Source organism: Staurois parvus, unplaced genomic scaffold, assembly GCF_062004578.1.
Source record: "Staurois parvus isolate SC_StPar_1 unplaced genomic scaffold, SC_StPar_1.0 ptg002753l, whole genome shotgun sequence".
NCBI lineage: Eukaryota > Metazoa > Chordata > Amphibia > Anura > Ranidae > Staurois > Staurois parvus.
Window position 1 is genome coordinate 1,529,108 of NW_028320549.1, and position 25,787 is coordinate 1,554,894.

General features: G+C 40.6%; 1 protein-coding gene across 1 annotated transcript in view; it reads left to right on the forward strand.

The window, feature by feature from the left end:
• SLC1A7 (solute carrier family 1 member 7) overlaps positions 1-25,049 on the forward strand; it is a 114,287-nt gene extending 89,238 nt beyond the window's left edge. Inside the window, exons 8-11 of the mRNA XM_089666629.1 lie at positions 335-529; positions 1,474-1,608; positions 16,958-17,063; positions 22,602-25,049. Coding sequence (XP_089522755.1) covers positions 335-529; positions 1,474-1,608; positions 16,958-17,063; positions 22,602-22,826 — 661 coding nt within the window. The 3' untranslated portion in view covers positions 22,827-25,049. The remainder of the gene's footprint in view (positions 1-334; positions 530-1,473; positions 1,609-16,957; positions 17,064-22,601) is intronic.
• The last annotated feature ends 738 nt before the right edge of the window (positions 25,050-25,787 follow it).

The following is a 25,787-nucleotide window of genomic DNA, read 5'->3' on the forward strand; positions in this document are numbered from 1 at the left end:
GGGGGGATTTCAGCAGGGGGCAGATTTGTACTGGGAGGAAGGGGAATTTATGCTTAGGGGGTAAGCATGCAGATTAGTGCTCGATTTATTTTTTGGGGGGAGAGGGGATTTTTGCTGACACGTAATGCTCATACATCTTGGGGGGGCAATTTGGTATGTTCGCCCAGGGCCCTAAATTACCTTGTCCCGGCACTGCCTGTCATATTACTGCACTGTCCATTGTGATACTTGTTACTTTGAAAAGGATGCATAACAAATGTCAATGCAATGATTTAATGTATAAAGTAAAACCTGAAAACCTTTTTTGACGTTGTGCATTGTTGTGTCTTTGCAGTTCTGCCACTCTGCCAATCACATTCAAGTGTCTGCTAGAGAACAATCACATAGACAGACGGATTGCCAGATTTGTGCTGCCTGTGGGTGCCACCATCAATATGGATGGGACAGCCCTGTATGAAGCAGTGGCAGCTATCTTCATAGCACAAGTCAACAACTATGAGCTGGATTTTGGACAGATCATTACGATCAGGTGAGTTAGAATCACTTACTGTGGAATCTCCAATGGAGGATTACACTGCTGGACAATCATGGAAGGCCTCTCCTAACTCAGTTTGTGCCAATCCTGTCAGTTTGATAAAGTGTCTAAACTAACCACACTGTCAAAGTGCAGAACCCTGTTAGTACCTGCAATTTATTTGTGAAGTCTCAAATCCATGTAATTCTATGTGGGACACTGTACAGAGAACACTAACTTCTGCTTGGCTCATAATTAATTTTATGAATATCCACTATTTTTTTGTTTAGTTTAGGGTAGTGAAGGGTTAGAACTCCTGTCCTGATGACTGCTGTCATAAACAAAATGCAATGGAAAAATTCAATATTTTATAGTTGTCACCAGAATGAGGGTCAGTGGCTACTCTTCTGTTCTGATGATAGCTGTCTAAGAGGGTAATTCCACTCACTCCACTCAGCACAGAGCCAATCAGTACTCTCCTGACAGAGGGTCATGGGTCCTGCAGCCTCATAGGACAATCAGGGGAGAATGAAAACTCCACCTACAAGCTTTAACCAGTGCTCTGTTGGACACTGATAGAAGTCACAAGACTGCTCTAATTGCTGATAAGAAAATGTATTTAGCAGTTTATATTTACAAATATGTTTGCATTTCCATGTTCAGTGTACTGTGGGAGACCAGATATAGTGAATGCAGGGTCCTGGGTTTAGTAACACTTTAAGGGGCCATCCTGTGTAAAGCCACTCTTCCACCTTATAGGATGTCATGACCGAGTAGTTCTAAGCATGAGAAAGCTTATCTCTGAAACATAAAGTTCTTACAGCATAACTCCACTTTTGTTGAGGAAAAAAGAGCAATGTCAGTTTTTTTTCTTTGAGCCATGACAGCAACATACCACATTTAAAAAAAAAAAATATATATATATATATATGCATATGTATTTGTTCTCTGCCTTCCAGTATCACAGCTACAGCAGCCAGTATAGGAGCAGCAGGGATACCCCAAGCTGGACTGGTGACCATGGTCATTGTGCTCACCTCTGTTGGCCTCCCCACTGATGACATCACTTTAATCATCGCAGTTGACTGGGCACTGTGAGTATAATGTGTTTAAATTCACTATTCATGTTCCCTGATAACATTTTCACCCCAAGAATGCCTTGTTTTCACAGCTGAGACCATTCCACTTGCTGCAGCCAAATAGAAGTATTTACTTCCCATTTTTAAATTTTTTAATGTAAGTTATAAACTGTATAAGCATACTAGCTGAGTCAAACAATCTTTTTAAAAAGTGTTACATATTAGGTTAGGTCAGTTTAGAATAATATACTGTGGGTAAGGAAAAGAATCACATCCCCCCTTAAAATAAACCAATTTTTTTTTTTTTCGGCTGTATTTACTCAGCGCAACTTAAAACATCCAAGTGAGAGATATAATACCAGAAAACAGAAATCAATACATAAAAATTAAAAAACAGAATCACTGAGTTGGAAAAAGGATCTCCCCCTTGTGTCCATATTTTGTTGAACCACCTTTTTGCTTTAATTCCAGCCTTTAGTCTGTTGGGATATGTCTCTACTAACTCTGCACATCTAGACTTTGCAATATTTGCCCACTCTACTTTGCAGCTCTGCTCAAGTTCAGTCACATTTAATGGTGACCGTTTGTGGACAGCAGTCTTTAACTAGTTGCCGACCACAGATAGCCGAATGACTGCTACACTGCGGCCGGCCAGTTCTGAGTGGACGTCATATGACGTCCTCCCAGAACGCGCTCTCCTGCGCGCCCCAGGGGGCGCGCACCCGGCGATCTCCGTGATCGCTGTGTCCTACGGACACAGCTGATCACGTGATGTGGTAAAAGGCCAATCACAGCGGCCTTTTACCACGTGATCAGCGGTGTCCAATGACACGCTGATTAGAGGGAAATGCAAGTGCCGGTTCTCGGCTGCACTTTCCTCACGCTGTCAGATCGTGAGGAAAGTACTGCCGATAACCGACAGTTGTCAGAGCGGGGATCGGCACCGATCATCAGGGCACTGATGATCAGTGCCCTGATGATCGGTGCCCAGCAGTGCCACCCGCAAGTTCCGCCCACCTGTGCCCAGCAGTGCGCCCACTAGCTCCGCCCACCTGTACCCAGCAGATCACCCACCTGTGCCCAGCAGTGCACCCACCTGTGCCCAGCAGTGCACCCACCTGTGCCACTCTGCAGTGTCACACACCTGTGCCCAGAAGTGCCACCTACCTGTGCCCAGCAGTGCCACCCACCTGTGCCCACCCACCTGTGCCCACCAGTGCCACCCACCTGTGCCCACCCACCAGTGCTGCCCACCAGTGCCGCCCACCAGTGCAGCCCAGCAGTGCTGCCAGTCAGTGCCACCAGTCAGTGCCCAGGGGTTGTGCCAGTCAGTGCCGCCAGTCAGTGCCCAGCAGTGATGCCAGTCAGTGCCATCTATCAGTACCCATCATCAGTGTCACCTATCAGTGCCGCCTATCAGTGCTGCATATTAGTGCCGCCTATCCGTGCCACCTCATTAGTACTGCCTATCAGTGCCCTTTAGTGCTGCCTATCAGTGCCCATCAGTGCCACCTATCAGTGCCCATCAGTGCTGCCTCATCAACGCACATCAGTGAAGGAGAAAAAATTCCTGTTTGAAAAATTTTATAATAGAAACAAAGAAACTTTTTTTTTTTTCAAATTTTTTGCACTTTTTTTATTTATAGCGCAAAAAGTAAAGCGCCCAGTGGCGATTAAATACCACCAAAAGAAAGCTCTATTTGTGAGAAAAAAATTATCAAAATTTCATATGGGTACAATGTTGCATGACCGCGCAATTGTCAATCAAAGTGCGGCAGCACTGAAAGCTGAAAATTGGCCTGGTAAATAAGGGGGTATAAGTGCCTGGTAGGCAAGTGGTTAAGTCGTTCCACAAATTTTCAATGTTGTTTAAGTTTGAGCTCCGACAAGGCCATGCAAGGACATTCTCCTTTTTCTCCTTCAACCATTGGATGGTCATTTTTGCTGTGTGCTTTGGGTCATTGTCATGCTGGAAGGTAAACCTTATTGCCAGTCACAACTTTCTGGCAGAGGGAAGCAGATTTTCCTCAAGAATTTGACAGTATTTTGCCCCATCCATTTCTCCTTCTATCCTGACAAGTGCTCCAGTCCCTGCTGCAGAGAACCCCCCATAAGAGGATATTAACACCTCCATGCTTTACTGTAGGAATGGTGTTATTTGAAAGATGAGCTGTATTGGATTTCCGCCAGACATATCGTTTAGTGTTGAAGCAAAATAATTCAATATTAGTCTCATCTGAACATAACACCTTTTTCCATGTGGCCTCAGAATCTTCAAGATGAGTTCTGGCAAAGCTCAGCGATGGCTGCATGTGGCCTTGAGGAGTGGCTTTTTTCTTTCAACCCTCCTATACAAGCCACATTTGTGAAGAATTTGTGATATTGTTGTCACATGCACACAATGACAACTCTTTGTCATCAATTTCTACAACTGCTTCAGAGTTTCTGTAGGTCTCTTGGTAGCCTCTCTGCCTAGTTACATCCAGGTTCTTTCTTCCAGTTTGGAGTGATGTCCTAATCCAGGGAGGGTCTGTGCTGTACTAAATACCTTTCACTTCTTAATAATAGACTTCACTGTGCTTCTAGGCATTGATAAAGCCCTTGACATTTTTTGTATCCATCTCCTGACTTGTGCCTGTCCACAACTTTATCCCAGAGATCTTTTGATAGTGCCTTGCCACCCATAATTGATTGTTGATTGTTTTCTTCAGTTGCACTATCAGGGACTGAAATGCTCCAGAAAAGTTCTTTTCGGGTTTAGTTATTCAAAAGGACCACAGCTAATAAAAGTTGAAAGTCAAATGGCTTTCTGTGCCATTGAGAAGGTGATTAGCTACACCTGATTGTGTTTACAAGTCATTTTTAGGAGGGGTGCCATCCTTTTTACAACTCAGTGATTCTATTTTTTTTTTTTTCTGACATGTTGGTGTTAAATCTTTCATATGGATATTATAAAATGCACTGAGTAAATACAGCTGGATAAAACAAAAGTTGTGTCTGTCCTAATTTCAAAGCAACAAAATGTGATTAAATTAAAGGGGGGGGGGGTAATTCTTTTCTATACCCACTATATATAATTTCTATTGATTGAAGTATATGCAAACCTTTAACTTGTAAAACAACCTGTTCAGCTTAAAATAGACATGAAATGCAAAGCATTTGTGTATAGATATAAAAAAAATATATAAATACTTTTTTTTCCTTTTTTATAATTGATCACATACCACCTGTTTTCAGCTGCATAAGGAGTTCAGGGAGGAGAAATAGCAGGACACTGATCTTCCCAGTGAATGGCTATGCAAGGGGGAAGGGGGCATGTCAGCAGAAGTTTGATCATTGGAGGAGAGAAGGCTGAGATCTAATTATAGTCAGAAAACTGATACCTAGTGTGGTCAGTTTTTAATAGGAAAGCAGAGGGACTGTTAGGAACACCAGGGATTTCACACGAATGAAGCAATACAAGGAGAACATAATACTTTTCCATACAAGCACATACAGCAGGCACAAATAAAGAATATGAAATGCTGGGTTAACTCAGGGCTCAATGCTTCTGGCCAATCACATGACATGATCTTCAGTCCTCTGTCAACAGTGGGTGGTCCTGGATTATACAGAAAGTGGCATAGAAACATAGAAAAGGGACGTCAGAAAAAGGCAGAGTGATCCACCGAGTCTGCCCGTTTTTTGGGGTCTTTTTTGGGGGGGTTGTTTGTTTTGGGGTGATTTTTGGGGGGGTTTGTTTTGTTTTTTTGGGGGGGGTTAACTTTTTTTGTCTGAGTATTGTCCCAAGCATGTTTGAAACTATTTACTGTTGACTGGCTCACTACCTCTACTGGCAGTTTATTCCAAGTATCAACTATTCTTTCAGTAAAATAGTACTTTATGAGATTAGTTTTGAACTTTCTTCCAGTTAGTTTCAGGTCATGTCCCCATGTTCTTGATTTTGGTTTCATGTTGAAAATACTGCCCTCCTGAACCTCCAAGACTTCTCCAGGGTGTCACCCATCCTCTGGAACTCCCTGCCCCAACCCATCAGATTATCACCTACTCTCCTCTCCTTTAGGCGCACCCTGAAAACCCATCTCTTCAGGGAAGCCTACCCCACCCCCTGCTAACCTGCCGACCTCCTCCACTCTTCCTACCACTCCATCCCCCACAGCTATCTCCTCCTGTACCACTATCCCCTCCCTCCTAGATTGTAAGCTCGAAAGAGCAGGGCCCTCGATCCCTTCATGTTTTGCATTGTATTGTTATTGTTCTGTCACATGTTCTGTCCCCCTTTGTAATGTACAGCGCTGAGCGAACTATTGGCGCTTTATAAATACTGTATAATAATAATAATATTCACCCCCTTGATGTATTTAAAGGTTTCAGTCACTTCCCCTTCTTTCCTCTAGACTTTACATATTAAGTTCCTGAAGACGTTCTTGATATGTTTTATCCCCCAGACCTTTCACCATTTTTGTTACCCATCTCTGGACTCGTTCTATCTTATCAATATCTTTTAGTACGTGAGGTCTCCAGAATTGGACACAGTATTGTGTGGTACTTAGATGTGATGCATAGATGTGATAACACCAGCGCCCTTCTCTTCATCAATAAGTATCTACTTTAATGTATGAAAGTATCTTGATAAATTAAAACACTAGCTAACTAAAAGAAATATTATTTTTGTTCAAAGCTTTCGAGCTAACATTTAGAAATGAGCATCATTTCTTTTTGCTGTAAGAACATGGAAACAAATATTTTGGAAGATTTTTAACCAGGACAGCATTTAAACATAGCAGGAATGACAGACATTTTTTGAGCTTAAAATGAAAAATTTGGAACACGTCTATAACCTTTCCCTATAGAAAAACCAACAATCGCATCTGTGCATAAGGTACCATTTGGTGCTATAACCCACTAGCACCATTGAGGCCTAGTGTCTTACTCCCCACTGCCAATCCTCAAATATCCTTTTCTTAAAGGTAGATTCTTATAAACCGCTAAGCACCCACCACAATATTTCTTGTGTGACAGCGCTGCAGCCTTGCCATTGGCCACTCAGATTTTAGGCACTGAATTGGGAGCAGTCACATGTTTTCCTGTATTCAAAATTACAAGGATTTTGAACCTAACAGCAATAGGGAATGGAGCAATGGGCAATGGTGCTGCTAGTGAGTTAAAGAAACCCTGTCAATGGGGTTGAAAATGTTCCAACACTAATACCCTGTAAGGGAACAAGGTTCCTACATACGTTATATAACCAAAAGTATTTGGACATTAATGAGTGATTTTAGGGTGGAGGAACTTGACTGGCCTGAACAGAGTCCTGACCTCAACCCAATAGGACACCTTTTGGATGAATTAGAGCGGAGACTGTGAGCCAGGCCTTCTCATCCGACATCAGTGCCTGACCTTACAAATGTGCTTCTGGAAGAATGGTCAAACCTTCCCATAGACACACTCCTAAACCTTGTGGACGGCCTTCCCAGAAGAGTTGAAGCTGTTATAGCTGTAAAGGGCGGGCCAACTTAATATTGAACCCTACGGACTAAGACTGGGATGCCATTAAAGTTCATGTGCGTGTAAAGGCAGGCCAACCAATACTCTTTTTGCCAATATGGTGTACCTCTCTGGCAGGTGGTGAATGGAATGATGGCCTTTTCATGCCTTTCCAGGCATGTCAGGTCAGTTTTTCCCCCATCCTCTGGAACTCACTGCCCCAATCCATCAGACTGTCGCCTTCCCTATTCACATTCAGGCGCTCCCTCAAAACCCATCTCTTCAGGGAAGCCTACCCCACCCTCACCTAACGGCCATCCTCCCTCATTCCTCCCACCACTTCATCCCCCTCAGCCACTTCCTACTGTACCTTTACCCCTCCCTCCTAGATTGTAAGCTCGTAAGAGTAGGGCCCTCTTACCCCTCGTACGTTGTTTGTTGTTGTACTGTGCCATGTATTGTCCCCCCTATTGTACAGCGCTGAGCAAACCCTTTGGCGCTATATAAACTCGTAGTAATAATAATAATAATAATGTCAGGCATTCCCAATGTCTTTTGTTTCTCTCACTGACCCTTAAGTCCTCCCCAACAGAGGGAGGTTTATGTATAATCAAACTCAAACTATACTAAAGTGCTAAATTTGGATAGGCAAATCCAGTAAGGGGCCACAATATTTCTACTGAGGGTCACACTTTAATAATTGAAACACTGTAACTGCACTTCTATGATCTAACAGATTAGCAGATCAATTTTTTTTAAGTATAGTTTTATAGTATAGATTAGAATAGCATTTTTTTAAGTACTGTATAGTTTAAAATCTCCAAAAATGTATTTCATTTTACATGTCAGCAACTTGTAAAATTTGGAAGCGTCACCATAATGAGTTACAGAAAAGGCTAAGATTTCATCCATTTTAATTCCTTAGATTGGTTGGAGCCATAAAGAAAGACTGAATGGGCTACAGGTGGCCCAAAAAATTATTTGCATGTTTGAATTTATCTAACAGAATCACAGGAAGCAAAATAAACAAACCAAACCAAAAGATAATAAAAAAAATATAAAATAGGGCAACCTTGTAAACTTTAAAGAGACCTTGTGACTAGACAGCAATTTTTCCATAGGGTTAAATGCGCATTAATATATTTTAGGGATTAAACAATCATTTAGTGCAGCGCTTGGTGTATATATTAAAACATCAATTCCAGTGCCTTTAACAAATCCACAAACTCCCAAACATCAAAAATATAATATATATAAAATATATAATATATAAAAATATAATATATAAAATATTCTTTATCTTCAGTGAAAGAAAATATTATGTTGTGACAACTTTAGTGCTTAATCCAACTTCATGCTCAAAAACACCACCACCAGATGTCTGCTCACCTCAAATATACGACCTCACAATTTAATGTTCGGTTAATATACACCTTTGGCCCTTAATGAACCATATGGATCTGCTATGCGGGCTCAAAACAATCTCCACAACTTTAGTTAGTCTCCTTCTATTAACCACTCCACCTCATGCAAACAGATTTAACATAGTGCTTTATCCTTTAAAACATTTTATTTGTAATCATAACATATACAGTTTCCACTCATTGCCCAATCGTACCAAATGGAAACAGCATGTAAACTCAAAACTCAAAACATTAACAATCACATATAAAACCATTTATAACTCGGCCCCCAATTACATCACCAATCTTGTCTCCAAATATCACCCAAACCGTCCTCTCCGCTCCTCGCATGACCTCCTGCTCTTTAGCTCCCTTGTCTCCTCCTCCCATGGTCTTCTCCAGGACTTCTCCAGAGCCTCCCCCATCCTCTGGAACTCTCTACCCCATACTATCAGACTATCGCCTACTCTGCCCACTTTTAGGCGATCTCCGAAAACTATCTCTTCAGGGAAGCCTATCCCGCCTTCAGCTAATAACCGAATCTTCTATTCCTCCTACCAGTCCATCCCCCACAGTTATTACCTTTTGTACCACCAGCCCCTCCCTCTTAAATTGTAAGCGCCAAGGAACAGGGCCCTCCTAACCCTCTTGTATTGAACTGTATTGTTGCTGTATTGTCTCCCTTTATATTGTAAAGAGCTGTGCAAACTGTTGGTGCTATATAAATCCTGTATTATAATAATAATAATAATAATAACTCTGAGAAAAAGTCAATTTATTTCAGGTACTTATATAGCGCCATCAATTTACACAGCGCTTTACATATATATTGTATATTCACATCAGTCCCTAACCCTCAAGGGGTGTACAGTCTACTGTCCCTAACTCACATTCACACATACACATACCAGGGCCAATTTAGACAGGAGCCAATTAACCTACCAGCATGTCTTTGGAGTGTCGGAGGAAACCAGAGTACCCAGAGGAAACCCACACGGGCACAGGGAGAACATGAAAACTTTAGGCAGGTGGTGCCATGGTTGGGATTTGAACCGATGACCCTAGTACTGCCAGGCGAAAGTGCTAACCATTTAGACACTGTGCTGCCCAATACCGCCTCTACTTCCGATTTGATAGCCACCTTCGTTAACCCAGTAGAGCGTCATGATATCATTTGAGGCCCTGCCCCAACACGTTTCATCACTACACACGTGACTTCCTCAGGGGTTTGGTCAAGACTAGAGATGAGCGAATCGAACCAGGCGAACCGGAATTCAAGTCGAATTTCAGGAAATATTCGATTCTCGGCGAAACCGAAATTTTGCCTACTTCGGGTGCGCGAATCGAACATTTCCCGATCAGCCGGCAAAAGTGTCCCTGCAGTGAGCTCCGCTATTTCTGACAGTTCTCTGACAGAAGGAACACATGTTTAGCGGTTGAAACATTGTATCTATTAGTTTACATTTAGGATACAGATGTTTCAACCACTGTTCATGTGAAGAAGCTGTGAGAGAACTGTCAGAAATAGAGGAACTCTGCACATACACTTTTTGCCGGCTTGGAATTATTCTTCTTTTCATCCTACTTCTTCTTCTTCTTCATCTTCATCCTCAGAAGAAGAGGATGAGGATGAAGAAGAAGAAGAAGAAGTAGGATGAAAAGAAGAATAATTCCAAGCCGGCAAAAAGTGTATGTGCAGAGTTCCTCTATTTCTGACAGTTCTCTCACAGCTTCTTCACATGTACAGCGGTTGAAACATCTGTATCCTAAATGGAAACTAATAGATACAATTTGTATCTATTAGTTTCCATTTAGGATACAGATGTTTCAACCGCTGTACATGTGAAGAAGCTGTGAGAGAACTGTCAGAAATAGAGGAACTCTGCACATACACTTTTTGCCGGCTTGGAATTATTCTTCTTTTCATCCTACTTCTTCTTCTTCTTCTTCTTCTTCTTCATCCTCATCCTCATCCTCTTCTTCTGAGGATGAGGATGAAGAAGAAGAAGAAGCAGTAGGATGAAAATAAGAATAATTCCAAGCCGGCAAAAAGTGTATGTGCAGAGTTCCTCTATTCTGCAGATACACTTAGAGGAGCTCTGCACATACACTTTTTGCCTGTTTGGAATTAATCTTATTTTCATCCTACTTCTTCTTCTTCTTCTTCTTCTTTATCCTCATCCTCAGAAGAAGAAGAAGAGGATGAAGAAGAAGAAGAAGAAGAAGAAGTAGGATGAAAATAAGAATAATTGCAAGCCGGCAAAAGGTGTATGTGCAGAGTTCCTCTATTCTGCAGATACACTTAGAGGAGCTCTGCAGATACACTTAGAGGAGCTCTGCACATACACTTTTTGCCGGCTTGGAATTAATCTTATTTTCATCCTACTTCTTCTTCTTCTTCTTCTTCTTCATCCTCATCCTCATCCTCAGAAGAAGAAGAAGAGGATGAGGATGAAGAAGAAGAAGAAGTAGGATGAAAATAAGAATAATTCCAAGCCGGCAAAAAGTGTATGTGCAGAGCTCCTCTAAGTGTATCTGCAGAATAGAGGAACTCTGCACATACACTTTTTGCCGGAAACCGCTGTATGGAGGGAATGTCCCAGAACTGTCATAAATAGTCTATTTCTGACAGTTCTGGGACATTCACTCCATACAGCTGTTTCAACCGCTGTATGGAGGGAATGTCATAGAACTGTCAGAAATAGACTATTAATGACAGTTCTGGGACTGTCCTTCCATACAGCGGTTGAAACATTGTATCTATTTGTTTCCATAAATGGATCCATTTATGGAAACAAATAGATACAATGTTTCAACCGCTGTATGGAAGGACAGTCCCAGAACTGTCATTAATAGTCTATTTCTGACAGTTCTATGACATTCCCTCCATACAGCGGTTGAAACAGCTGTATGGAGTGAATGTCCCAGAACTGTCAGAAATAGACTATTTATGACAGTTCTGGGACATTCACTCCATACAGCGGTTGAAACATTGTATCTATTTTTTTCCATAAATGACATTCTGCAGATACACTTAGAGGAGCGCTGCAGATACACTTTTTGCCGGCTTGGAATTATTCTTATTTTCATCCTACTTCTTCTTTTTCTTCTTATGAGGATGAGGATGAAGAAGAAGAAGTAGGATGAAAATAAGATTAATTCCAAGCCGGCAAAAAGTGTATCTGCAGCGCTCCTCTAAGTGTATTTGCAGAATGTCATTTATGGAAAAAAATAGATACAATGTTTCAACCGCTGTATGGAAGGACAGTCCCAGAACTGTCATAAATAGTCTATTTCTGACAGTTCTGGGACATTCACTCCATACAGCTGTTTCAACCGCTGTATGGAGGGAATGTCATAGAACTGTCAGAAATAGACTATTAATGACAGTTCTGGGACTGTCCTTCCATACAGCGGTTGAAACATTGTATGTATTTGTTTCCATAAATGGATCCATTTATGGAAACAAATACATACAATGTTTCAACCGCTGTATGGAAGGACAGTCCCAGAACTGTCATTAATAGTCTATTTCTGACAGTTCCATGACATTCCCTCCATACAGCGGTTGAAACAGCTGTATGGAGTGAATGTCCCAGAACTGTCAGAAATAGACTATTTCTGACAGTTCTGGGACAATCACTCCATACAGCTGTTTCAACCGCTGTATGGAGGGAATGTCATGGAACTGTCAGAAATAGACTATTAATGACAGTTCTGGGACTGTCCTTCCATACAGCGGTTGAAACATTGTATGTATTTGTTTCCATAAATGGATCCATTTATGGAAACAAATACATACAATGTTTCAACCGCTGTATGGAAGGACAGTCCCAGAACTGTCATAAATAGTCTATTTCTGACAGTTCTATGACATTCCCTCCATACAGCGGTTGAAACAGCTGTATGGAGTGAATGTCCCAGAACTGTCAGAAATAGACTATTTATGACAGTTCTGGGACATTCACTCCATACAGCGGTTGAAACATTGTATCTATTTTTTTCCATAAATGACATTCTGCAGATACACTTAGAGGAGCGCTGCAGATACACTTTTTGCCGGCTTGGAATTATTCTTATTTTCATCCTACTTCTTCTTTTTCTTCTTATGAGGATGAGGATGAAGAAGAAGAAGTCGGATGAAAATAAGATTAATTCCAAGCTGGCAAAAAGTGTATCTGCAGCGCTCCTCTAAGTGTATTTGCAGAATGTCATTTATGGAAAAAAATAGATACAATGTTTCAACCGCTGTATGGAAGGACAGTCCCAGAACTGTCATAAATAGTCTATTTCTGACAGTTCTGGGACATTCACTCCATACAGCTCTTTCAACCGCTGTATGGAGGGAATGTCATAGAACTGTCAGAAATAGACTATTAATGACAGTTCTGGGACTGTCCTTCCATACAGCGGTTGAAACATTGTATGTATTTGTTTCCATAAATGGATCCATTTATGGAAACAAATACATACAATGTTTCAACCGCTGTATGGAAGGACAGTCCCAGAACTGTCATTAATAGTCTATTTCTGACAGTTCCATGACATTCCCTCCATACAGCGGTTGAAACAGCTGTATGGAGTGAATGTCCCAGAACTGTCAGAAATAGACTATTTCTGACAGTTCTGGGACAATCACTCCATACAGCTGTTTCAACCGCTGTATGGAGGGAATGTCATGGAACTGTCAGAAATAGACTATTAATGACAGTTCTGGGACTGTCCTTCCATACAGCGGTTGAAACATTGTATGTATTTGTTTCCATAAATGGATCCATTTATGGAAACAAATACATACAATGTTTCAACCGCTGTATGGAAGGACAGTCCCAGAACTGTCAGAAATAGTCTATTTCTGACAGTTCTGGGACATTCACTCCATACAGCTGTTTCAACCGCTGTATGGAGGGAATGTCATAGAACTGTCAGAAATAGACTATTAATGACAGTTCTGGGACTGTCCTTCCATACAGCGGTTGAAACATTGTATGTATTTGTTTCCATAAATGGATCCATTTATGGAAACAAATACATACAATGTTTCAACCGCTGTATGGAAGGACAGTCCCAGAACTGTCATTAATAGTCTATTTCTGACAGTTCTGGGACATTCACTCCATACAGCGGTTGAAACAGCTGTATGGAGTGAATGTCCCAGAACTGTCAGAAATAGACTATTTATGACAGTTCTGGGACTGTCCTTCCATACAGCGGTTGAAACATTGTATCTATTTTTTTCCATAAATGACATTCTGCAAATACACTTAGAGGAGCGCTGCAGATACACTTTTTGCCGGCTTGGAATTAATCTTATTTTCATCCTACTTCTTCTTCTTCATCCTCATCCTCATCCTCATAAGAAGAAAAAGAAGAAGTAGGATGAAAATAAGAATAATTCCAAGCCGGCAAAAAGTGTATCTGCAGCGCTCCTCTAAGTGTATCTGCAGAATGTCATTTATGGAAAAAAATAGATACAATGTTTCAACCGCTGTATGGAGTGAATGTCCCAGAACTGTCATAAATAGTCTATTTCTGACAGTTCTGGGACATTCACTCCATACAGCTGTTTCAACCGCTGTATGGAGGGAATGTCATGGAACTGTCAGAAATAGACTATTAATGACAGTTCTGGGACTCTGACAGTTACATGACATTCCCTCCATACAGCGGTTGAAACAGCTGTATGGAGTGAATGTCCCAGAACTGTCAGAAATAGACTATTTCTGACAGTTCTGGGACAATCACTCCATACAGCTGTTTCAACCGCTGTATGGAGGGAATGTCATGGAACTGTCAGAAATAGACTATTAATGACAGTTCTGGGACTGTCCTTCCATACAGCGGTTGAAACATTGTATGTATTTGTTTCCATAAATGGATCCATTTATGGAAACAAATACATACAATGTTTCAACCGCTGTATGGAAGGACAGTCCCAGAACTGTCAGAAATAGTCTATTTCTGACAGTTCTGGGACATTCACTCCATACAGCTGTTTCAACCGCTGTATGGAGGGAATGTCATAGAACTGTCAGGAATAGACTATTAATGACAGTTCTGGGACTGTCCTTCCATACAGCGGTTGAAACATTGTATGTATTTGTTTCCATAAATGGATCCATTTATGGAAACAAATACATACAATGTTTCAACCGCTGCATGGAAGGACAGTCCCAGAACTGTCATTAATAGTCTATTTCTGACAGTTCCATGACATTCCCTCCATACAGCGGTTGAAACAGCTGTATGGAGTGAATGTCCCAGAACTGTCATAAATAGAGAGAAACTGTCACAGAACTGTCCTTCTTCTCATCCTTCTCCTTCTTCTCATCCTTCTTCTCATCCTTCTTCTCATCCTTCTCCTTCTTCTCATCCTTCTCCTTCTTCTCATCCTTCTCCTTCTCCTTCTTCTCATCCTTCTCCTTCTCCTTCTTCTCATCCTTCTCCTTCTTCTCATCCTTCTCCTTCTCCTTCTTCTCATCCTTCTCCTTCTCCTTCTTCTCATCCTTCTCCTTCTCCTCATCCTTCTCCTTCTCCTTCTTCTCATCCTTCTCCTTCTCCTTCTTCTCATCCTTCTCCTTCTCCTTCTTCTCATCCTTCTCCTTCTCCATCTTCTCATCCTTCTCCTTTTCCTTCTTCTCATCCTTCTCCTTCTGCTTCTCCTTCTCCTTCTCCTTCTTCTCATCCTTCTCCTTCTTCTCATCCTTCTCCTTCTTCTCATCCTTCTCCTTCTCCTTCTTCTCATCCTTCTCCTTCTTCTCATCCTTCTCCTTCTTCTCATCCTTCTCCTTCTTCTCATCCTTCTCCTTCTCCTCATCCTTCTCCTTCTTCTCATCCTTCTCCTTCTCCTTCTTCTCATCCTTCTCCTTCTCCTTCTTCTCATCCTTCTCCTTCTCCATCTTCTCATCCTTCTCCTTCTCCTTCTTCTCATCCTTCTCCTTCTTCTCATCCTTCTCCTTCTTCTCATCCTTCTCCTTCTCCTTCTTCTCATCCTTCTCCTTCTTCTCATCCTTCTCCTTCTCCTCATCCTTCTCCTTCTTCTCATCCTTCTCCTTCTCCTTCTTCTCATCCTTCTCCTTCTTCTCATCCTTCTCCTTCTCCTCATCCTTCTCCTTCTCCTTCTTCTCATCCTTCTCCTTCTCCTTCTTCTCATCCTTCTCCTTCTCCTTCTTCTCATCCTTCTTCTCATCCTTCTCCTTCTTCTCATCCTTCTCCTTCTCCTTCTTCTCATCCTTCTCCTTCTCCTTCTTCTCATCCTTCTCCTTCTCCATCTTCTCATCCTTCTCCTTTTCCTTCTTCTCATCCTTCTCCTTCTGCTTCTCCTTCTCCTTCTCCGTCTTCTCATCCTTCTCCTTCTCATCCTTCTCCTTCTTCTCATCCTTCTCCTTCTTCTCATCCTTCTCCTTCTCCTTCTTCTCATCCTTCTCCTTCTTCTCATCCTTCTCCTTCTTCTCATCCTTCTCCTTCTCCTTCTTCTCATCCTTCTCCTTCTTCTCATCCTTCTTCTCATCCTTCTCCTTCTTCTCATCCTTCTCCTTCTCCTTCTTCTCATCCTTCTCCTTCTCCTTCTTCTCATCCTTCTCCTTCTCATCCTTCTCCTTCTTCTCATCCTTCTCCTTCTCCTTCTTCTCATCCTTCTCCTTCTTCTCATCCTTCTTCTCATCCTTCTCCTTCTTCTCATCCTTCTTCTCATCCTTCTTCTCATCCTTCTCCTTCTTCTCATCCTTCTCCTTCTCCTTCTTCTCATCCTTCTCCTTCTCCTTCTTCTCATCCTTCTCCTTCTCATCCTTCTCTTTCTTCTCATCCTTCTCCTTCTTCTCATCCTTCTCCTTCTCCTTCTTCTCATCCTTCTCCTTCTTCTCATCCTTCTCCTTCTCCTTCTTCTCATCCTTCTCCTTCTCCTTCTTCTCATCCTTCTCCTTCTCCTTCTTCTCATCCTTCTCCTTCTCCTTCTTCTCATCCTTCTCCTTCTTCTCATCCTTCTCCTTCTCCTTCTCCTTCTCTTTCCTCATCTCCAAGGGCATTTAAATTAAAGGTACAGTGTTCTGCACTAATTTAAAGGCTCTCTGAAGCCTAGAAACCCTTTTTATAAGTCATCTTCGTAGCGAAGAAATTCGCATCGAATCGAATTTCACACTGGAATTCGCCGAATCAGCCGAATCGAATTTTTGAAAAATTCGCTCATCTCTAGTCAAGACCTCCCACCTCTGTGAAACCCGTTTGAAGGGATGTAGAGAAGAGAAGACTGCAGATAATCAAATAAAACCTACGTAGGAGGATTTGTTTAATCTCTGTGTAGCACTTGACAGGTCAATCAATTCCCTGGGTACATGAGAGGGTTTACAACCACTTTAAATTCCTGCCAATTTAAAAATGAAGTGAGGAAGACTGAACACTGCCAAAAGATCAGGCTAGAGATAATTTGGGAGAACTGTATTGGGGAATAACAACCAGTATTGTATCTTTATCTTTAGAGACAGATTCCGGACCATGATTAATGTGCTTGGAGATGCCTTAGCCGCGGGGATCATGGCACATATCTGCAGGAAAGACTTTGCTAAACAGAGTGATGAGGTAAAGGTAAGAATTGAACCAATTTCTTTACGGTAAGGTATAACTAGATGTTAAATAATTATTTAAAGAGATCCCGTCACTGGGAGAAAGATGGCAAACAGATGCAAATATGAAGCGAAGAGACCTAGAAAGGCTTGTACTTATCAGCAGCTTCCTAAAGCTTTTTGTCACAGCTAAATGATGGCTGTTCTGGCATGCCAAGCTTCCTACCTCCTGCATATTCCTGTTGTCCAGTGAGGCTGCCCATCACAGTGATGTACCAATAGGAATGTGCAGGCTTAGGAGCAAACTCCAACACTACCTGGCCTGTCTGAATGAACCTAGGAAGGTTCGTAGGGTTATAAACGTTCCCTGGGTAACAAGGTCTCTTTAGATTTTATTACCAACCAAAATTTAGTTTTTTCTGATATGTATAAATAACTATATTACCTTTATAATAAAAGATAAACTCCAGGAAGATACGATAAAAAAAACCTTATTCCAATAATTTACTGGTAAATTATGAAGTCACTATTTACAGAGAAATAGCTTAATTTTTCTAATCTATGTATATATTAGCCTCTTACAACCCCCTGCAACCTGCAAACAGGCTGGAAGGAAGAGTGCTTATAGGAAAGAATTAGAAATGACATCAGCAAGTGTGCTGATGTACCTTCATTGTCCAGTCACAGGCTGGGGTTGGTCCTTGACCAGGCTGTATTGTCTAGAACAGTGGTTCTCAACCTGTGGGTCGTGACCCCTTTGGGGGTCGAACGACCCTTTCACAGGGGTCGCCTAAGACCATCGGGAAAACACATATTTCCGATGTGTAAAGAGCATCTACAGTGTAGAAAGCAGCTACTCTGTAGAAAGCAGCTACTGTGTAGAAAGCAGCTACTGTGTTGAAAGCAGCTACTGTGTAGAAAGCAGCTACTGTGTTGAAAGCAGCTACTGTGTAGAAAGCAGCTACTGTGTTGAAAGCAGCAGTGTTGGAGGTAAAATGACACTTCATAAATTATAATTACTGGGTAAATAATTTTATTGTTGGGGGTCACCACAACATGAGGAACTGTATTAAAGGGTCACGGAATTAGGAAGGTTGAGAACCACTCGTCTAGAAGCAGTGTGGTCTACAGAAAGGTCCAGTTCCTGGCTATGGTGTCTTGCAGGGGTGCCTAAACTACAGGACTGGCTTAACAGAATTCCACATCCTGTGGCAGGTAACACTGGTCACAAATATGCATTTCAATTGCATATTTAGCTGTTTGCCTGGAGTTCAACTTTAATTATTATCAAGTTTCCCTGTCAGTGATCCTCTGGCTTGCCTTGCTATCCTACCCCATGGAAACTATCTTGGATTTAGAATTTATTATTTATTCAGTTTCTAAATATTTATAATGTTTAAATTTCAAAACTGGTCTATTATATGTTTTCTTTTTATAATATTCCACAAATAAATATCTGATTCAATGCACACCCTTGGCACTGGTGTCACAAAGCATTGTGAATATTTTACACAGAGAGGACAGCAGCAGTTTTCCTTCAGACTCTCTCTCTCTCTCTCTCTCTCTCTCTCTCTCTCTCTCTCTCTCTCTCTCTCTCTCTCTCTCTCTCTCTCTCTTTTAATGGCATCTTGTAGGGCCCAGTCTGAAAACAAGAAAGAAAGGAGATGGAGAGAGATGAGTCATTTTTCTGTGATGAGTCATTCAGTTGTGTGTGGAGTAGCTTGAGCTCTACAAATAGTAAACATTTTGTGAAAAGGACAGGTGAGAACAGACCAGAACAGTTGTGAAAAGGAAGTAGAGCTGTTCTTTTGCATGAAAAGATCCAAGTACATCTAACAGATAGGGTCAAACAATATCAAGCAGTCTGGGGACCATGGACGTTACGTTACCTTCCAGTGGGTTTCAACCAAGAAGTCCAGTCCTTATAGTTAGGATAGCAGATCCATCCACCGCCCTCCTCCCCTCTCCTACCCTCCTCCCCCATAGACCTACCACCACCTCACTCTCTTCCTCCTCTTTTTTTTTTCTCTCGTCCCTCTACCAACCCCCCCCCCCCCCACCGCCCTTCTCCTGGCCATCATGTTGATAGTTTTGTGCTAGTTATCGAAGCGATTCTCACCGGTTTCTGCAGGAAGTGCAGTAATATACTCATTGTACACTATCTTTATGTACATTTATGACACCCAACCTGCATAGCTCATCTGATGTACACGTTTATAGTAATACTTACATTTAAAACTTAATAAACGAGTTGAATAAGAAAATCAACCATCATTTTTATTTTGAGGAAACTTTGTGAGTAGTACTACTTAGACCTTGAAGAAGGGGACATACCCTGAAAGCTTGTCCTCAAAATTGTATGTTAGTGCAAATAAAAAAAGTATCACGGACAGTACTCAATTATTTTGAGGAAGGAAACTGGAGTAGCCAGAGAAACTTATACAGACACATACAGTATACTTGAACCTAGGACCTCAGTGTTCCACATGTCCTTATGTTTTTAAGCACACACCCTACTTCACAGTAAATGCTCCAGCCTTTTTTGACCTTGTGCTTTTGCAGAACTAAAATGTGTTTTACAGGTACAATCCATAGCTTCAATTCACAGAGCCACATTTATATACTTTTTCTCTATATTTTAACATATGATCATTTTCACATAAAATACATTTAAGTTCATTAAAATAAAAATTGCATTGGAGTAGAATAAATTTATTTTCCACATTAAATGAATATGTAATCGTTGCAAGCTTTGTTATCTCAAGAAGTGTTATTTTATAATCCCATGTGTTATGCTTTTATGAATTGAGGCTAATACAGGTAGACATTGCTGTGAATTTGGAAAAAGGGCAGCATAGGCTGTTAACTGTCTATGTCTGTTTTCTCTTTCGTGCTCCTCTTCCTATTACCATTGCACATTATTTATATCCATGTATATAAATCCTTTTTTTTGTGTTTATATCTTTCACTCTCTCCCCTCCATCTGTGGCTTTGCTTTTATTTCCTCACGTCTGGGTCTATTTTTACTGATCTTTCAACCTGTTGTGAGTTAGAACGGAAATCTGGAAATTCTTTGACTTTGGGCGTCTCTGACAGGAAATCAAGATATATTTCTATTAACCTTTTCATGCAACAAACATTTTTCAGCTGTCAATGGTTTATAAATGGCTCTAACTCTTTAGTTTTTCAAATAAAACATATAGTAAGACCACAGGATTCCCTGTGGTGAAGAATCATAAGAGAAGGCTCACCCAATCTGATCAGAGGAACATTTGTAGCCCTCCTCATCCTTAGCAGACATTCCCTACTCAAATTTTTATGGCTGGGGCAATTTATTGTCTGGGTTGTTTTTTTTTCTTAGCTGATGGCTATTGTTTTCCACCAAGGGAGGCCAGCACAGGCAATGTTTTCTAAATTCTTCCTCCCTTTTAGCATACGTACATTTTTGCCAACTCAGAATTTGCAAGTTTATTCCATGATCATTAATTTTAGTGATTGCTTGGTGGTGGGCCTTAACTGCCCCAATAGTTACCTTTAGAGCAGGTGTACATTGTTCTAAAGCTGCTCAGGACCCACAAGGTCCCACTCAGCACAGCCCAAATGGGATTCAGACAACCCCACTCAGCTGTTGATTCTTAAACCCTAAACGCTATGCTTCTGGTGCATTAGATGGTTTTCATGAGAATAGAATAAAGCATCTCAGTAGGAACTTTTTATTGTGAGATGCTGTGCACTCTTTCCAGCAAATCTGCCGTAGACCATAAAACCAGTTGGGGGGGAGGTGCGCCACAGGTCCTGTTAAAGCTGCACTGATGCATGTTGGTTTCTCTCTTGGTACCCAAGAATTAGTTAAGGGTGAACTCATGTAAGGTAGCCTGTCAGAAAATACATATGGTGCCCCTCAGTGGAACGTATGGAAAAAATTAAAATACATTTAATTGCTTTTCATGTTTACAAGCAGTATCCAACATTTTTATGCGCTACTGAGCATCACTGTAGCAATTAAATTGAAGTAAAGAGATCTCTCATGGCCAGCTTGGTTTTTCCTACCAACATTTACATACCATCAGATCAGTTTCAAAACGTTCTACTCTTCATGTCCATAGGTAATGGCAGACAGCTTGTACAGATTGCAAATTCCCCAAACTTGACTGTAATTTTTAGCCACTCTTTTTCCTGAGATAAGACAGGTCATGCATTGTCCTTCATGTGGTGCTCCTAAGCATGTGAAGGCGATCAGTCCTGAAAAAATCTAGGCATGTTGTGCACTGACCTTTGGTCCTATTGGGTCATCCTAGACATGTGAGTGCTATCACTCCCTATAAGAAAACACCATAGGTAGCTACTAGAAAGTTTCTTACAGAATTAGATCACCCAAAACAAATTCTTCATTAGCCGAGATCTCAAAAGGCGGATCAACCTGCCATGTTCTGTAGATGTTTACGAAACATCAAGGTATTACAATCCTGCTAAAGTCCACCTAAATGTTTTTGTTTTTTTAATTGGGCATCTCTGATCTGAAAATTATATAAGATTGCCATGGAGGGTACAATCTGTATCTCACGGAGTTGCCTACAGCTAAGAAGGAGAAGTATGGTGGGCTGGTCTATTACTATATAAGCAATATTAGACCTAACACTACTATGAGGGAAAAAAAAAACCCTCCCCACTCTTTTCCCCACAACTACCCAATCCTCTCCTGATAGGCCAGCAGAAGGTTTGTGATGTCAGAAACCCTACTATTCCAGTTGCTTCCCTGCAGTGTACTGATTATATTGTTTTTTACTCACCCTATACAGTTGGATAACCCTAGAAATGTTTTTAGTACCACTTTATGTCTGTGATTTTTTTTTTGTAAAAGTAGCTTGTGATTTAAAGCTAAACTCCAAGGCAAACAACTAAATACTCTGATGAAATATATGCATGGGAGCTACTGTACATTTGATTTGTATATATGTGCATCCATTTCTAAGATTTTCACAGCTCTGCCACACAGCACAGCCCTGTCTGGCAGGACATGAATCCTGATTTTCTCAATCTACCAAAAAAAACAAGGTGGAGTGTTGGAAATAATCAATCAGCAACATAGTATAAAAGGCATCATTACAGAGTGAGACCAGAATACATTTTCACAATTTGAGTCCAACAAATTGTGAAAATGTATTAGAATCCTAATTTTTCCTTGGCTGAAGTTAAATAACACAGGCAGGGGTGGGCAGAAAGGGCAGGTGTCCTAGGCACAATGGTTTACTGGAAGGAAGGGGTGCCCTGGGTGCTGGATGACCTTTTACCGGCACTGCCTACAGGTCTTGTCCCTACCCTGGCCTGTGACTGGATAGTGAAGGAAGAAGTAGTTCCATTTTCTCTTTCTGTCACCATGTTTCTTGTGTATGCGATATATTAATAAAAAACCTGCCTGGGGTTCAGCTGTAAATTTATTGGCTTCTAGATTATATTAAAAAATAAGTAATCTGTTTAGCGTATGTATAAGCATATGTGAAATGTAAGAGCCAACAATGAATGCCATAAGTTCTTAAAGCCTTTTTCATGTGTTATTCAGGTTCCTCTGATTTGTGAAACAAAGCCAATAAGTATCCACCAGATCATGGCGTACCAGCGGAATGGTTGTGTTAAGAGCCGGAGTGCCCCCCACCTCTCCCACACAGCACCAGAGTTCCATCAAGTCCAAGTGGACCCCGAACCAGAACTTCCTGAGTCACCCGAGCAGTGCACAGACAAGGATCACTGTACGATAGAGATCAGTGAGCTGGAGACTAATGTATAGAGCAGCTTGTGCTGTATGATAAAGCTGAGCTGATCCCACATCAGTGCCCTCATACTACTGCTGTGGACATGGAAGTGGAAAGAGACTGATGCTTTGCCTCATAAAGGTGACAACAACAGCAAAAAACCAACCGCTTCTCAAGGGACAGTTCTCACAACTCGCCTAACAGCCAACTTTCGTGGAATGACCTCATTATTACATCTGTATCTGTAAGATGTGTGTCGGGACTTTTAATATTCCTACCCACTGTGGCTATTGGTGATCAACACTCAAATATTACATATATTTGCCTCCAATAAGGCCTAAACAATATTTCAAAGAGCAGAGCTACAGAAACTGTACATTCATGAAGACATAAAAATGCTGTGGAATAATTTGTAAAAGCAATAACTAACAAGGTTCTGCAGGCGTGATATATTTGTGTGCAGTTTAGCTAACTAGCTGTTAATTCCTTGGTGCCTACAATACTCCTAATGTATAGCTGTGATCCCAGTGTGTACTGTTTGTTGTATAAAGAGCTCACTGAACTTCCCTTAGATTCCTGTTCTATGAAATGATTCCTATTGAGGATGCACATTATGAGATCAGACCCAAGAGATCATTTCATGGCTTATGTGTTGAACACCAGGAAGGCCAAGAAGACAATGCTTTGGTTGAAAGTAGGCTAATGCCAGTTAACGCGGACTGATTTTTTATTTCTTTTTTTAATATATTCTAAATGTTCACTGGAATCTGAGATTTTCTTTTCAGCCACATAGGAGTCTGTCTTTTTTAAATTACAGTTTAATTATACAAATAATAAAGCTAAAAATAGTCATCAATGAGCAAAATATAGTTCATCTACCATTTGATCGATATTAGGTTTGGGTTTTAAAAAAAACCTGAAAAGTATATAACTATAAAAAAAAAATTGTTTAACGTATAACTAAAGGCAAAACTTTTTTTTTAAGTTTTGGGTAACGTTTTTTTTCAGTTTTTATTGCTATCTGTGCCCCCATTCGGGATATTTAACTACTATATTTGTCCTATTTAGTTATTATTATCAAAAGTGAAAGTAAAAAAAATCCAATATTTTGGGTTGTCCAAAGAAAAGTAATAGAGAGGAATTCTTCTAATGGGGACACTAGTTCTGCTGACCTGGGGGTCCCCAAGGAATTCCCTTAATTTGCAGGGATTTCCTCTCTCTTCCAGTTTGGCTATGGGACAGGAAGTGAAGGAAAATCTCTACAATGGGACACAGATGGCAAAAAAAGAAAATCTAACAGAGGTTATAGCCCTCTCTTGCTCTATTCAAAATGAAAAAAAAAAAGATTTGCCTATAGTTCTACTTTAATACATCTCACACTTTAAATATGATCTAATCCCAAGAGCAAAATTTTAATATATTGTAGCTTACCAGTCCTTAGATACCGTGACTGCATTTGTTTTCTTTTTTTATAGATATATTTCCTACATTTTCTCCTTGTTTATTCTGCCAGGAACACACTTCACTCACTGTACTGTATCTATGAAGGAAAAGCGTTGTCATCCTAGGTTGCGATCATAATTCGTACTGCAAACAAGTAATCATCTTCATAACATTGGGGAAATATGTTTTGCACAGGAAGTTACAAGAACACCAAATTTATTGCAGGACCAACATTTCTACTTAAAGAAAATTGACTTAACCTGAAAACAAAAAATTAATGCAGTCACCACATCTAAGGAGCTGTTAAGCTGCACATTATGACATGTTTGGCTAAGCTTTAAAATGATTAGAAATCTTTTTACTGGCCTATTTTATAATGTTTTTTTATTTGGCCTAAATATTAAAAAAATCAGAAACTGTATATATCTGATCAGAACATCAAACCAATTGAATAGTCAAACCATAATAGTTGTGGGCACCAACAGATGCTTGCCACTTCCAACAAAGAGGAGTAACAAAAGATGGAAAACTCTAACCAGAATGATTTTAGAAAAAAAAAACCCTAAGAATGCATTTTCAAAATAAAAATTCAATCAATTAGAGGCATAAATACGCTACGGCTTCAAACAGTGAGCTCTGTTTATTGCTGCTGATAACTGTAGCAAGTTAAAAAGTATATCTGAACAAATGTAGTTTCGTTTGCCAATATCCAGGGACCAATTAATAGGTGAAGTTATTGATGATGACCTGAGAACAATCACAACTCTGATTTTATTTAATATTTTTATAGATAATAAAATTGTTTGAAAATAAAAGTGTAATTTTTCATTTTATTCGCAACACTACAGGCAAAAACGTTATATGAAGATGCACACAATTACCTAAATATATTTTTAGCAATTTTAAAATGGAACTCAGCAAAGCTTCTAAGATAAGTTCATCTTTGGAACTTTTTGCGTGTCCCAGCTGTTTTTAGGGTGGAACATGTAACATGTTTCAGCTCCTGCACCTTCTTCCCTGATCCCCTCCTCTTGTCAGTGGGGGGCTGCGGCTGACAGCTTGTAGTTTTCTGTGAGGGTGCTAGTTAGCAAGCTCTTAGTTCATTGAGTCTTCCTACCATTCAGTAACTGCCTGCCTATAAGGCTAGGTTCACACCTATGCAGGTTGTGTTTGAGCCATTTCTGCATTGCGCTTTGCGTAGCTTTTTGCATGTTTGCTGCGTTTTGCATTTTTTTTCCATTTTTTTCTCTTGTTGCTAGGCAGATTTAAAATGCAACGCATCAAAACCGCATCAAAAAAACGCAATACATGCTTTTCTGCAGCATTTCCAGTGAAGTCTATAAACCCAAAAACGCAACTTTTTGCATTCAAAAAGGTCCCTGACCCTTTCCAAAAAAACACACTGGGTGAAAACGCGCAGATGTGAACATGATCCATAGGAAATCATGTTAAATGGACTATACTGAGTTTCTGCAAAACGCTGCAGAAAATGCTCGGTGTGAACCTAGGGTAAGGCTGGCCATACACTATACAATTGTCTGCCCAATTTCCTT